Source organism: Genypterus blacodes, unplaced genomic scaffold (genome assembly GCF_046128005.1).
Source record: "Genypterus blacodes isolate CSIRO-AG114 ecotype Tasmania unplaced genomic scaffold, CSIRO-AGI_Gbla_v1 ptg000067l_1, whole genome shotgun sequence".
NCBI classification, from domain to species: Eukaryota; Metazoa; Chordata; class Actinopteri; order Ophidiiformes; family Ophidiidae; genus Genypterus; species Genypterus blacodes.
In genome coordinates this window covers 16,531,918-16,547,262 of record NW_027466879.1, presented here as the reverse complement: position 1 = coordinate 16,547,262, position 15,345 = coordinate 16,531,918, and the positions used below count along the sequence as shown (strand labels likewise).

The 15,345-nt window shown below is 40.7% G+C and overlaps 1 protein-coding gene across 1 annotated transcript in view; it reads right to left on the bottom strand.

Moving 5' to 3' along the window:
- ush2a (Usher syndrome 2A (autosomal recessive, mild)) overlaps positions 1-15,345 on the bottom strand; it is a 169,448-nt gene that overhangs the window by 133,115 nt on the left and 20,988 nt on the right. The window contains 6 exon segments of the mRNA XM_076156076.1: positions 2,556-2,763; positions 3,686-3,816; positions 4,040-4,235; positions 10,920-11,013; positions 12,855-13,076; positions 14,310-14,521. Coding sequence (XP_076012191.1) covers positions 2,556-2,763; positions 3,686-3,816; positions 4,040-4,235; positions 10,920-11,013; positions 12,855-13,076; positions 14,310-14,521 — 1,063 coding nt within the window.

Here is a 15,345-nt window from a genome sequence, read left to right as displayed (position 1 = left end):
TGTGCAGCAGGCAGGGCTTATTTGAATATGCCATACGTATTCCATGACAGGCAATCTGTCCCTAAATGGATGCCTGGGGGCAACCCAGTCACCACAGCCGTTTATGAGAGTGTGTGTGTCTGTGTGTGTCCTACTCAGTGTGCACCAGACACTTGGCATTTCCCTTGCCTGCCCACTTTAATGATTTTATAGATATGAATGTATTTCTCACCACAGCTCATATTTCATAGTAGTGCAGGGACGTGTGTGCGAGTGTGTGTGTGTGTGTGTGTATGTGTGTGTGTGTTGGTGGTAAATATGCAGGCTGACAGACTGATGGTTAAAAGCCTAACAATGCTGTGATAAATTGTAGTCAGTATTGCGTATGTGAGAGACATTAAGCAGTTTTCTGTTACAAGTACAGACTTTAGAAGGAATCAGATTACAAAATACTAAAATTACACTGATTTCAAAATATTGTATTATACATTGACTGTTTACATTTGTATTTTAAGCAGTAAGGTGGGAAACTTAGAATGTGAAAATGTTATCATTGCGAGTCGTATTAGTAAAATGATGCAAGGTCCTACAGAGCAAAAATATAAAGTATTCATTTGATCTGTGGGGTGCTTTTAAGCCTAGAAGAGAAGAGAAGAGAAGAGAAGAGAAGAGAAGAGACATAAAAGAATGTGTTAGAAGATATTAAATCAAAATAGAAAGGAGGTAATTTTGTGTTGGGGTGGGCAACCATGTGTGTGTGTGTGTGTGTGTGAGCTTGCTCATGTAAATGTGTGTTTTTGTGTGTGTGTTTTAGGGACATGGCCCAGCCCTTTTATCAGTAGCCAGCTGGTTAACAGGCTCATGCATCACCATTTCAAACACTATTATGTACACAGTGCACTCTGGCACCTTGTTATGAGTCTGTGTGTGTGTGTGCGTGTGTGTGCGTCTGCATGCGCGTATCTTTGTCTGCACGCACACATTTCAATTCCCTCCTTCTGAAGCGTGCCTGCCACAGCTCTACTCAAAGTATCAGCTTGGCGGTAATAAATTGCCATAATCAAATCTCATTTCTGAAAAATACCTGTGGGAGCAACCAAACAAACAAGGACAGAAAAAAAGCGAAAGTGGGTCTTGTAGTGTGAGTGAGTGTGAAAAATACAAGAGGCTGCAGCAGTTTGTTTTAATCAACTTGGCAATGAATTAGAGAATTAAACACCAGCTTAGCCCTTGATAGCACACACACAAATGCACACTCAGAAACACACAGCTGTGTATTTTTATACACGTTCAAACACAAAGAAACTCTTTCATACGATCGACGCAAAGACTAAAGCGTATGAACTCACAGTCTCATCCAGACACTCTGCCTCTGACATACGCATACACATAGACAGACTTGTGTATGCATACATACTCATGCGTGCAACCACAGGCCCTTGACAGTGAGGCTTAGTAATAACCATGATGCCTCGAGTTAAGGAGCATTGGCTGGTTTAGCATTTCATATGAGTCTGCTCTTCAAAGACACACAGGGGAGAGAGTGAAACCATTTATCGCGAAGAGAAACAAAACGGCTGGAAGCACCGCTAGTGGAAAAGCCTGTTTATTTTCGCGGGCAAAAACATAGGATATAGATGTACTCGTTTGTGTGTGTGTGTGTGTGTGTGTGTGTGTGTGTGTGTATGTGCGTGTATGTGCGTGTATGTGCGTGTGTGTGCGTAAGAATACACATTCCTAATTCAGTGTGCGCATAAATCCATTTTTGCTTTTGTGTTCACCCTTATGAGCAGCTCACCTCATGCGTTACTTATGATGCCATTACTGGACAATTAAACAGAGAAACTGTTCTCATAAAAGAATAGGTTAGCAACTTACTTGAGGACATTTTGGAAGACTATTTTTGGCAACGCACATTTTGTATTGCATTTTGTTGCAGGGTGTGAACTTGTGTTGCTTTTGCTATGCAGAAAAAAAGATTTTCCATCCACATTGAAAACTAGGATCAAGTCCTGCCTGTGTTGCTTGGACCCTGGTAAAAACTGGCACTGTTCATAAAGTGAAACCTAGGAAACTGGGTGGCTGATGGCCTGTGTAAAAAGAAGCTGTTTATAAAAAATAAGTAAAAACAAGTTGGCCTCAATCACATCCACAAAAGGCAAACATGTTTCCAAAAGGTATTCTGAACACCACTGAGGCCACAGCTTAGAGGAGGTGCTCACTAGCCCATAGGGGAGGTTTTGGTGTAGACGTACTGCATATGTGCCCACGTAATCCATTTACAAAATATGGTTTGTTTTTAATCTACTATTATTGCTCATCGACAAATGTTTGTCTTTCTAGAATATACTTTTAGCAGTCACAAATGCAATAGAATAAGACGACCACCAGACACACCAAGGAACTTACAACTGACAAACAGATCACCTAGAACAGAGTGAATAGAACAAATACTGAATTGATCTCTGAGTGGTGCAGTGCAAAAGGTGAGGACAGCGGCATCTTATCACCAAACACATTACTTTCTTTAGAAAACAAGTTTCCTCCAATTACAATCAAAAGTACATAATGCTTACCTGTGACATGAGGTCTACAGTTGCACTGCCCAGTATGTTGGTCACAGCTTGGTTCTCCTCCTCTTGGGGTGCTGATGGTTCCAAAGTCACTGCAGTTACAGCGGATGCAGCCCTTTGGATTCGAGGCCTGGAGGCTGTGCCAACCAGGCAAACAGTCTGAACACTGACGGCCAGTTACTGCAGGTTTACACAGACACTGACCTCCTACCTGGAGATGAGACACACAGCATGTGACAGGAGCAGCAAGAAATAGACAACAGATTGATGAGGAAGAGAGAGAACAGTGAGACACAGGCGCAGGAGGAGGTGGATTCCAGCAACCACAAATCATACATCCAGTGCCATCATGGGAGGAGCACTTCACTGCTGAATGTTTCCTGGTTGACAAATTCAAATCGTACCCTTTCATAAAAGTACCACACAGACACGTAGTTTCTTAATAATAAAAAATATCAGCCAGATGTTTTTCTTCTGCCCCAGGACAATTACTGGTCTGGTTACTTTAACACAATGTCCACCATATTGGGAACGCAGTATAAACCTTCTCCTCATATTGCCATCTTCGGAACTCCACTGAACTTATGTCATCTAAACACTGCGCAAAAAGAAATGATCAGTTTCACATCTCTGCTTGCCAGAGGGCGTCTGCTTTTGCAGTGGAAACCCCTCATGCCTCCCTCTATCTCACAATGGCTGAAGGATACAATGTTTTTTCTTAAACTTAAGTTCTACCACTAATGGCGACCATTTCTTTCCTTCTTTACAGATCTGCAGGCTATGCCATACTAATGACTGGAAACTTGAACACCAAATTGTTTCTCTATTGCAGGCAGGTCAGGATGGGTGTGTGTGAATGTGGGGTTGTGTGACTGCTGGGGTGGGTCTTTGGGTGGGATTTCTTCCCTTTTTGTTTTGTTTTGTCTCTCACCACAGCCCATAATGGGTTCCAAAGCTGCTCTGTATAAAAAAAACAATCTCAAAACGTCCTACAACTGTATTCTCAATGTCAGGTCAAATGCTTTCTTCAATACAAATATAACATCTAAAAATACTTGAATTTCAGGAAAGTATACTTCGAAGACTAATTTTCTGACAAATAGCTACAGAATTCACTATGTATAAGTATATACCTGAGCACATTCCTTGCTGCCATTGACCGTTCCAGCAATGTGACAGTTACAGGGTTGGCAAACATCAGCTGAGGTACGATCAGATTCCTCCAGCCTGAAAAACTCATTCATGCAGAGCTCACAGTTTTTACCTAATAGGAAGAGAGAAAGAGAGAGGGGAGGAGAGAGAGAGGGTGAGAGAGAATCCTTAAAAAGCCCAATTTCAAAACTTCATTCAAACTTCTAACTCTGATTATTTACATTCTTATTTGTCCCAGTGGAAAAGGGCTTCTGACTGACATACAAATACATAAAGTCAATGCAGAGTTTTAATGAAATGCCTCCAATATTCTTTTGGTGCTGTGGTCACCATACCCATAGTGTTGTGCATGCAGTTGTCACAGATTCCTCCTCCTCCTCGATAGTGTTCATCTGGTTCGTCATCGGCTTGGACATCGTAATGACAGGAGTGGGCGTGGCCATGACACCCGCAAGTCCGGCAGTTCATCTGCTGGAGCTGGTCACCTGCCCTGAATGGCTTGTCATTGTAGAGTGGTGCACAACGCTGACACTGTAATAGTGAACACACAATAATAGCATGGAAATGACTTGAAGTTCTGTGCCTATAATAGAGTGATGTAGCTCAGAAATTCAGCAATAATTTTTCCACATAATCTCCTTTCAGTTCAGCACAATCTCCATCTCTCCTGTCCTTTTCTTGACCCCATAGCTGACATGACAGTACCATCTTAAAAAAGGTAACATTATTTGACAAAAAATATCAGCCTTTGGTTATTTCCTTATGTCCCCCTCAAATCCAGATAGGTAGTACATTATTAAACTATTGATATCAGAATTAAGCACACTCACTCAACACCAATATAAAGAGGTTTAAAGCAGTAATTAGTGCTGCTTTACACCATATGGGTGTACAACATAAATAATTATGTGTGTTTCATGTTGTAGATGGATTGTGGATTACTGTATTATACCTCAGTTTAGCTTGTTAAATGTGTTCAATGCACATTAAAATGTGTGCACTACACAGAAAATAGGTGTGTGTGTGTGTGTGTCTGATGGATCGAAAAATTGTCCCATAAGTGAAATGTTCTCTTTTATAGAACAAAGACAAAATGAGACAGTAAGATGGAGAGAAAGAATATGACATAGGGTGGGAAATTAAAAAGAGAAAATCAGTGGTCCATGTAAATCTGAATCTTAAGAGAGAAAAGAATAATACACACAGCTGAATAGAAAACACAGAGGTATTATCTGCTATATAAAAGGGAGCCGGTACATTTACACACACGCACACATACACGCACGCACACACACACACACACACACCACGCACACACTGCATAGGGAAATCAGACTGCTAATGAGAAGTCATTTTCAACAGCCGACCCTCTCACACAGGCCCGCTTTCATGTCAAAATAAACATACTGAGGTGTGTGTAAGGGTGGAGGAAGGGAAAGAAAGGAAATAAAAAATGCATCTTTTTGTAGCACAGAGGAGCAGAGGCGAGAAGCAGCAAGTACAAGCCCTTTGATTTTGTTCAGCAGTCAGTACAAATTATGGTGGACAAGGGGGGCATCAAATGGCAGGATTAAAAATGTATTAAAAAACACAGGAGGTCCTCCCATGTGTGACACACGCAGACCTGCAATGGGCCTATTATGTTTGACACACGGAGTAGGGGGGAGGGGAGATGGCAACACAAGGGAAAGTTCCTATATACTATACTGTTGGAAAGGAAGAGGAGGAAAATTCAAGAATGTCGGAAACCTGCATGAACAGCTGGGGGAAAAAAATTCCCATTCAGTTCACATAGTGGTTTACTGTAAACAAAGCAGGAATGGACAACAAGCCAGAAAAAAAAGACAACTGTCTGAGCAAAACGTGTGAGGAGGGTGAGAAAGAAGACCTATAATATATAAAATATAAAAATAGCTCCCATCCGTGCAAGCATTAAAGGAAGACAGGGCACTGTGCGATGACATTAGCCTCAAAATGACAAACATTGAATTCAATAGTAGAAAGTAAAAGGTCTTCTATTGGTCTTTCAGTTTGCCAGCGTAAGACAACGAACGCAAAAACCACACGTTTTTACAGCCTACACTTTGCTAATTTATAATTGAACGTATCCTCCTTAACCAATATTTTCATTCTTCACACTTGCTTTAAGTTTAAATCTTCATACATTTGCCATAAAATGTAGGCCTTTTTTCTGATTCATGCTTAAATAAATGCATTACATTCTTCTGATTTGATGTAAGTCAAGTTGACAGTAGTCAGGTTGCCGCTTGCAGTGGCCATACATAAGCACTGTGTGTATATTTACTAAGAACATTCTAGAACACGCACATTTCTTCTATGTTTGCATCTGTGTGCGTGTGTGTGTGTGTGTGTGTGTGTGCGTGTGCGTGTGTGTCCAGAGTGCTGTTCCCGGTGATTATTAACAGGGCCTGATAAAGCAGCAGGAGGATCTCTGGAGACACAACCATGCAAAGCACTACACACAGGCGCAAACGAATGAGACAATAAACAAGCATTGGACGATGCAATACACACACACACACACACGCACACACACACACACACACACAAGCGCATGTCTTGGGACATGTAATTCCATAGCAGTGGGCTGTTCGATTTGCATGCTGTCTGTCTACTGCTGCTGTCTTGCCTACCTATGTCTGTCCACCACATCTGTCTGTGTTGTGTTTGTCCTTTTACCCATCTGTCTTTCTTCCTGCCTGCCTGCGTGTCTACCTCGTCGTACGTGCCTAATCGTTTCACATATGAAAGGTGACTTTATTTCCACACGTCTGAAAAAAGCTCTCACTGCATACTGCTCTTCATCTCACCCAGTTGGGGATGGGTTGAAGGGGAGAGGTAGTGCGTTTTCCCTTCTCTTCTACCACATCTCCCTCCCTCCTCATCTAATTCTTCTTTCCTACATCCGTTTCCTCCTTCCCAATCGTACTCTTCACCATCTCAAAGAAATCACCCTTTTCCCATCTCTCCCTCTTCTGTACTGTCCCCCAACTGCTTGTTCTCATAGCTATGGAGAGTATGTGAGCAGGAAATATTAGCATACCAAATGAAAGGGATTTTTTTTTTCTTTCTTCTCTTTTCTTTTCTTTCAGCATTGCATTACCTTCCCTCTCTCCCAGCCTGCTAATTAGTCCTGGGACTGGAGTTTGGGAGTTAAAAGCAGAGTGCACACATTCATTCTCTTCTCCATATAAAAGGATTTTATGGAGCTCCATCAGCCGCGCACAAGTGGTAAAGAGGACATATTAGCCACATTGGGTTTACATGGTTTTAATTCTACGCACTGGTTAAAATATTGTCAACTTATCATCCAGCTAAAACCTTATTAAATGAGGCGGTACCAGTAAAGTAAAACTCTCACTAAATGTTTAAACCACAAAATTATTGACCTTTAAGGGGTAAATCCTAGTGAATCAAAAAGGAACTTAGTATTCATTTGAATTTAATTAGCCAGCCTTATCTAAAGCTGAGCCTGTTAACATTTGTTTGCAATACTGAGAGAAAGTGTGGGGCCAGGTGACAACTTTTATGTCTGATGAAAAGAAATTCTGCTATGAAGATATCCTAACTTTTCCACCCAGATGACCTCCACCCTGAGGTCAGAGTTCAGGTCAGTGAACGAGTGAAGTCCAGTGAAATCTGTTAATCCAGCTAGGTTTTTGACAGAGATAAACGAGCAATTTTATTTTGCTGTGTGATGTCTCTGTGTGATGTATAACCTTTACGTATATTTCTAATATACTGCACGTCTATTACATTCACAGAAATATGAGCACGTCATTAGCCCATTAAGGTCATTATCACTCCGGACCTGAAATATGTACCCAAACAACAAATGTTATGTGCTTAATGGTGTTTCAGAAACAAACCACCTGAAATGTATCACAAATTTGCCTTTTTCTCCACCCAAGTCTCCAGATTTTTTTTTTGGCTTTACACATTAAAAAGATAACAGTCAACACATGTATATGAAAGGTGTGCTAAGCAGAGGAATGGATTAGATTTTCTTTTCCCTGTGAATGTTTTAACAAAACCTGCTGAGTGAGGAGCTACCATAATGGATATGTGGACATTCAGATGGCCTGTCACAAGCATTCATGAAAGAGAGAGAGGGAGAAAGAGGGCGAGAGAGAGAGAGAGAGAGAGAGAGAGAGAGAGAGAGAGAGAGAGAGAGAGAGAGAGAGAGAGAGAGAGAGAGTGTTAATCTGCTGGGGCAACTCATCTTATCCTAAATGCCATGACCAATTTCACGCTCTCACTGGAAAGGTCGTGCCACTGGTGTGTGTGTTGTGCATGAGCATGTTTGTGTGTTCAAGCATTGTGTGTGTGAGCAAAGTTAACCCAGTTAACCCCAGTCTAGGTGAAAATCTGCTGTTGAGGCAGACTTTGGCAACAGAAATGCTGGACAACCCTATTTAATGTCACTAGCCATAACCATCTATCACACGCACATAAGTAAACACACACGCACGCACGCCAGTTGCACTCACACACAACCACAAGCAGAAACAGAAACACCCGGTGTCTTAAATTTAGAACAGACTTGCACACAAAACACAAATTGCTTAGAAATTGTGAAGGGACAGCAATTTAATCTCACCTAATCCTAATCTCATTTAGACCATCAATTTTGAGTCTTCTCCTCAGGTCTGAAAAACTTTTGATTGGACTTGATCTATGTGCTTGAACTCTTGTGATGACACATAAACACTTACACACACACACACACTAAGACTTACACAATTCTTTGATTGACATCAAGCCCACATTTACAATCAGCCTGCGGCTACACAGTCTGATGAAACTATCCCTTATTCCTGCGGGTGTGGACTTGGGTAGAGGGTGATTTAAAAGAACAGAAAATGTTGAGTGTTCATGTGTTTTAACAAATAGATGTATTTTTACTTCTCTGACAATATCACAAGACAAGTCTATCCCCAAAATGTTGTTCTCTACTGTGAAATTACAGACAACACAGGAGAGACTGTGTGATGCGGGGTACAATGCGATATACTGCATGATATAGCTTTCAAACATGACTGAATCCATCAATTGTGGAGAGACATACAGAGACAAAGTGACAGAGTGAGAGATCAAATCTGACACATAGTGCACATAAGAGAGAATCAAAAGACGGAGTGAGAAAGTAGGAGACTGTGTGTATATGTGCGTGTGTGTGCGTTTGCATGCATGCAAGTTTAAATGCACGTGTGTGTGTTTAAGTGTATCTTCCGAGGACCCCGTTGATCATCTTGACACATGTCTGAGCATTTCTGTCACTTTAATGTCACTATGGAAATTTTGCAGATTAGTACAACATCCGTCATGGTGCTAGGCCAATCCAAGTCAACAGAACGCATGCAATATTAAACGGTAATATTCCCCACAGCCTTTTATGCTCCAATATTACACAGACAGAAGAAAGGGCCTGAATATTCACCCAGTGAGAGATGACATAGACAGGTAAAAAAAAAAAATGCACTTACACACATGTGCACACACACGTGCACACACACACACACACACGCGCAAACACGCGCAAACACACACACAGGAAGACACGTAAATGATGAGACACAAAGGTGCACAGAAAAAAACACTGCATAGCACACATGTGTTCTGTTGTAGTGAAGCTCATGTAGAGAGGAATGAGCAGTGTATACAATATATCCATGTATCTGATTTCAACAGTTAAAATATGAGGACCTAAAACAAAGTGAGAGAGAGAGAGAGAGAGAGAGAGAGAGAGAGAGAGAGAGAGAGAGAGAGAGAGAGAGAGAGAGAGAGAGAGAGAGAGAGAGAGAGAGAGAGAGAGAGAGAGAGAGAGGGAGGGAGGGAGGGAGGGAATAAAAAAGATTTGCAAAACAGCAGATATCCAAACCAGGGTAGGCTAAAACATTTTAAAAAATGTTAAAAGAGAAGAGATTATGACTTAAATTCTTACAAATTGGTTGAGAAATGAAGAGAAAGACAAACAGAGAGAGAGAGAAAGGAGAGCTGATTAGAGATGCATGCTGTGGGACTGTCATTGTTCTAGTCGATTTGAGACATTATTTAAACTGAGACCCGGGAGAGACAGAGACGAGCAGGAAAGAGAGAGTGATCGACAAAGAGGGGAGCATGGACACCGGACGGGGACTTAGAGAGAGAAAAGACAAATACAGAGCGCAGAAATTGATAGGGGGGTGGGGGCAGCATGCTGACCAGTTCCAGCTATGTGTTTGTGCTCTTTTGTTGAGCTTTCATTTTTTCTAAGGACTTGTTGTTGGAATGTGTTTCAGGTAAAAGGAGCAAGTGAACAGTATTTCAAGCACACACGTACAAATACATGTGCACATGTGCGTGCGTATGAATGATAGATAAGTAGTAAATAATGCAGCCTGCCGGAGTAGTCATACTTAACGTTTCACTGCTGACTGCTGACTGACTGAAGGCTTTGTTGGGGTGATGCCTACAACAAGCTGCAGGTCGTATTAGGCCTTTTTCGAGAGTAGGCCAGGTCAAAGGGTGATGGTACACATAGAAAACCTGAGTCACGATGTTGTAGCATGCAGGTGTATGAATACATGCTGTGGTTTAAATGCCTACCTGGGGTTTCCCTACCATTCTACAGCGTAGAGTCGCGCCTTAGCACTTTGCTTAGCACCTAAGCATTTCTAGATAAGCCAAACGAAAAGGTCAAACTCTAGTGTAGAATCTCAGTCTGAAAACTGCCTTAAAGTTAACTTAAATATTTCATACAGCGTCTTCTTTGGCAGAACTGTCAGCTATCCATTACCTAAAATGTCAGATTCACAGATTCATGTGTTAGTGTGTGTGTCATTTATTAAAGAAATCGTCTCGTTCTCGTTAAGAATGAAACCATTTAACTAAGACATTGAAGGGGCTATCCCTAGGGGTGTGTTTAGTGTGTGCTTAGTGTGTGTTCACAGCCACTTCATACATAAGTTTGGATCGAATACTAACATTGATAAAGGCATTGATCCAATAATGGGTAATGAATAAAATTCTCAGTCAGGAATGGCACTTTGTATCAAGTTCAAATGGACCATAACCTCTAATAACCTAATAAGGTGACACACATTGTAGAACAGTTTGGTGTGATGGCTTATGAGTTTGTTGACGATTAAAAATCATATGCACGGGATTGTGATAACTTTAAAAAAGAGTTTTTCTGGGGTGGTCATTACTCACGTTATTTCCCTCCGTGTGGCTCTCGGGCAGACAGAGACAGCGGTATGGCGTCACACTGGTATCACAGTGGTCTGCATGGCCATGACACTCACATCTAAACAGGGAGTGAGAGACAGGCAGAGAAAAGTTTTTTTTCCTTCTAAACACATATGACTGGTTTGACTTTATGATAAGAAGGACCAGCCAAAATAATCTGGGTGTGGTATATCATGACAAACATTGTGTGATAGAATTTCTGAAAAAAGGAACACACACATGCCCTGGGAAACTAATGTTATTGTTGAAAAATGTTATGATTGCAAATATTGTTTCAGTCGAAGACACGTTGAGTCATATCCCCACACACACATTTAGTGCTTCACAGTACAAACTGGAGGGGCACTCATTGAGTGCATACCTCCACCCAGGCCCAACAGTCCTCCAATAATGGCTCTGTCATATAATTGTATAATTAATAATAGATTATTGACTAAAAACACTGTAACGTCACAAATACCGGCACATGTGTTGACACATTTCTTGCATCTGCTTGATGGTTAGCTATGCAGTATATGAGGCAAGGCTAACTGAGTAAACCTACAAGAAAATCTAATTATATTCAAATACAATGACGTTTTCATTAAAAAATATGATACTGTATGTCATTGCTATATCATGCTGTGTTAAACAGATGTGCATCTATATCTCACACATAAAGAATGCTCATATGTGCAGATATAAGCACACACAAAAATAAACACATTCAGGAGTGATACATGTATGTCTTTTGCCAAAACACTTATCTACATCTTATATACAGAATGAAGAGAGAAGAGACAAAGATAAAGAAGAAATGAAGGGGGGAAGGCCGGGATGAGGAATGCACTATGAGATTTCAGCAGCTTTAAATCTTTGTTTCCCCCACTTCAGTATAACAAGATACTAATTAAAGCAGCTTAGAGGAAGAGGAGGGAGAGAAAGAGTTAGAGATGATTGCCTCCTGCATAATCCTATAATTATCACAGTCATAAAAACACTCTGTCATTCTAATGAAGAGATGTGTTCACATTTACTCTCAGAAAAGCTCTGCTAAAACTCAACAGTCTGTGTCAAAATTATTTCCCACACATCAATTTGTGGTTACACGTTATTTTAACAAAGCGGCAGTTAAAAGATCTAAATGTTTCTTCAGCCAATCATAATGCTTAATCAAATTTGGACCAGTGTGTGAAGTGGCAATTCACTCATTCAACTGGAATTATGCAACTCATGTGTATGAAGTGCCGCCTACGCCCTGTTGAAACACACAAATGAGAAACCTCCCACATATACACTAATGAAACACACACATGTACTTGTCAAAGGACACACACACACATACACACGCATGCACGCTTGTGAAAGCGCAAATGTATCACTATGTGCATCATACATACTGTATGTGAATAAGAGAGCCTCTAAGTGTCTTTTAGGACTTGTACCTGTATGAATGAGCGACAAGATAGTAGTGTGTGTGAGAGGTCATTTTGTCATGGAAGAGGCAGGGCTTTAAGCATGAAGCATTGGCCTAGCTGGTACTATTTTAGTAGCATTTTAAAAGATAAAATAAAATTCTATTCACTAGCAACAGCTTGGCCAACGCGCCCTACTTAACGTTTATCGGTTTGTGTGTGTGGGCTCAGTAGTGAGTGTGTGAATGTAACATGAATTGTGTCCTAGACGGCACTTCACACATGTGGTTGTCATACATTGACTAAAGATCATTTTAAAGGCCCTCCTTAGTGAAAATGGTAGTCATGATATTCAACAATTCATTTGAATAAACCATATCTTTACACACCTAAATAATTCCTAGATTGAGAATTTCCGTTGAATTAATGTATCTGAAGCACAACTTCAAAATTGGCTTCAAATTTAAGGAGTAGATACATAAGAGGGGATTGTCTGCATGTTCACCTGCCACTGATGGTGATCTCACTGATGGTATAAAACCTGTGTCCCAGGTTCACAGCAGTTGCTCTGGTGTGGTACTGTCCACTCAGGTGTATCCTGACCTGTGTGGCATGTACCATCTTCTGAAGGGCAGGGGTGTTGTAGAAGTTATTGTACCCAGGCCTGGGGTTTGGCTCTGGAGATAGCAGGCTGAATGTGATGTTGCCTCCTGAGAAGGGCACATCTCTGGAATACATGTACATACACACATGGGCATAAACATGGGAACAAGATCAACAAAGCAAAGATTTGAGAACACAAAATAAAATATTTTTGAAAGTAGATCATGTAAAACACATCTTTAAGGATTATTTTTTTTGATTAAGTTTTAGCAATATCATATTCATATTCAAATTGTGATAGTGGCACTCCTGAAGCAGAATGGTAATGAATGGTGATATAAATGTGTTACATAATAGAGATAAACTTGACATGCAGCAGTCAGGCAGAGTAGGTAAAAACACAACAAATACACACAAAAAAATCCTGCAAAATCAAATTAAACACTTTCTTGTTCTTGTCACACTTGTTATTGTCATCAATTATCACAACTAATGTTACAAAGTGTGTTATTATATTACCAATGTGAGCTTCAACTATTCATATGCCAATAATACTGTATGTGTAACTGAGCCAGGAAAGATGTTTATGTTATCATTTCTGAATCATGTATAACATAAGTAATGTCTACATGACCTGTGATTAATGTATACCTGTTGTATCTATTGCCAATGTCTGCCTTGATCTGGGCTAGTAAAGCAAGACTATGTTAGTGAGCGTGTGTTTGTTAGATTATGTTCCAAATCCAGGGCTCTAGTTACTGCCAATCTAGTGCCCGATACTGGTCACTGTGCCAAGGCAACGCTGTAGGTGGTTAGCCTTTATCAATCTACTCACTGAAACAGTGCCAGATTAGTGTGTGTGTTGTGTGTGTGTGTGTGTGTGTGTGTGTGTGTGTCTGCATAGAACAGGCCTAGACTAACCAATGGGATAAAAGTACAGAAAATCATGGAGGTAATTCATAATATATAATGTTAACTACAGATAGATAGATATTTTTTTCAGTTTTCCACAACAAAGTAAGAGATACGGGGAGCCAGGACCCACCTATTGAAACTCAAAAGAAAGCCTATCCACGACTTAAGTCCAATCTGCAAAGATTCAAACACACTTACTGACTAATTGCTGTCTCCAGTGGCCCAGATCAACACTTGTCATCATCATCATCTGTTTTAACAGTGAGCTAAGAACTGCGTGAGATCTGGTCTTAATGGAAATATCTTGATAGTGATAGTGATCAGTGCCGTAGTACAATCAATCAATAATTTATGTTCGAGTATATTTTATTCAAATGTTCCAAATTTGTACGGGATATTGTGGTGGTTCCAATACAATGTCAAACACAAACATGCTACGTACCTTGGAAGCTGCAGACAATTGACAGAGTCTGGTCTTGACAAAGGCCCGTTGATCTGCATCTCAAACACACTACAGTCTCTGGCCATATACTGCCAGTTGGTCCAGTGCTCTTCTGTGGTGGTGCCATTCTGTGATCCTGTGTCAAGACTCCGTCTCTGTATCAAAACTGACTCTGGCAATGGGCCACCAAATTGGACTATAACATAGAACACCTAGAATAGAGCAGTAGAGAAAGAGTAATCCGAACCAGTTACAGTAAATTATATATATGGACTTCATCATTAAATTGCATGAAAATAAAAAAACTGAAGATTCAAATAATATAATGAAGCAAACAAATTATTACAATCATCATTACAATCTATGTTACATGTATAAATAAAGTGGAAATATATCTGCTTTGGGGTTTGCAGATGGCACATTTTGCAAGAGCTGGGCAAGCAGTTTTGTCCTGTTTTTTTTTCTCCCTCCCCGCTCTTTCTCTGTGTGTGTGTGTGTGTGTGTGTTTGTGCATTTGTGTGTATGATTGTAGGTGTGTGCATGTGATTGTAGTAGTAAGTGTGTGTGTTGTTATGTGTTATCTGCCCCACTACAGTATGGACTGGAACACTAGGTCACACAGCAGGAAGCGCATTAAGCCAGCACTACTGCACACATTCACAAATACACACAAACTTCAGAAAGGGTCTTTTATCTAGGGACTTGAGTTGAGCGACCAAGTCAGGACAGCTCCCAAAATACGGCAACACACTCACACAGGCACTTCAGAGAGAAGAGGGATGAGCCCCAAGTGTTGACAAACACCAAATCCAGCGACATCCCCCCTCTCCCCACTCTGTCTATCAGTGCAGTGCTTAGAAAGGATAAAACTACTGTCCACTGCCCACACAGGTGCAGACAGACAGATACTGTCCTGTAAATAGCCTGCAGCCTCATTTACATCTCTGAAAGTAAATCTTGACATGATAACTTTTAATAAACTAAAGTTGAAACCTCAGTTTAGAGAGGGTTGGTAGAAGTCAATGGTACAGTATGT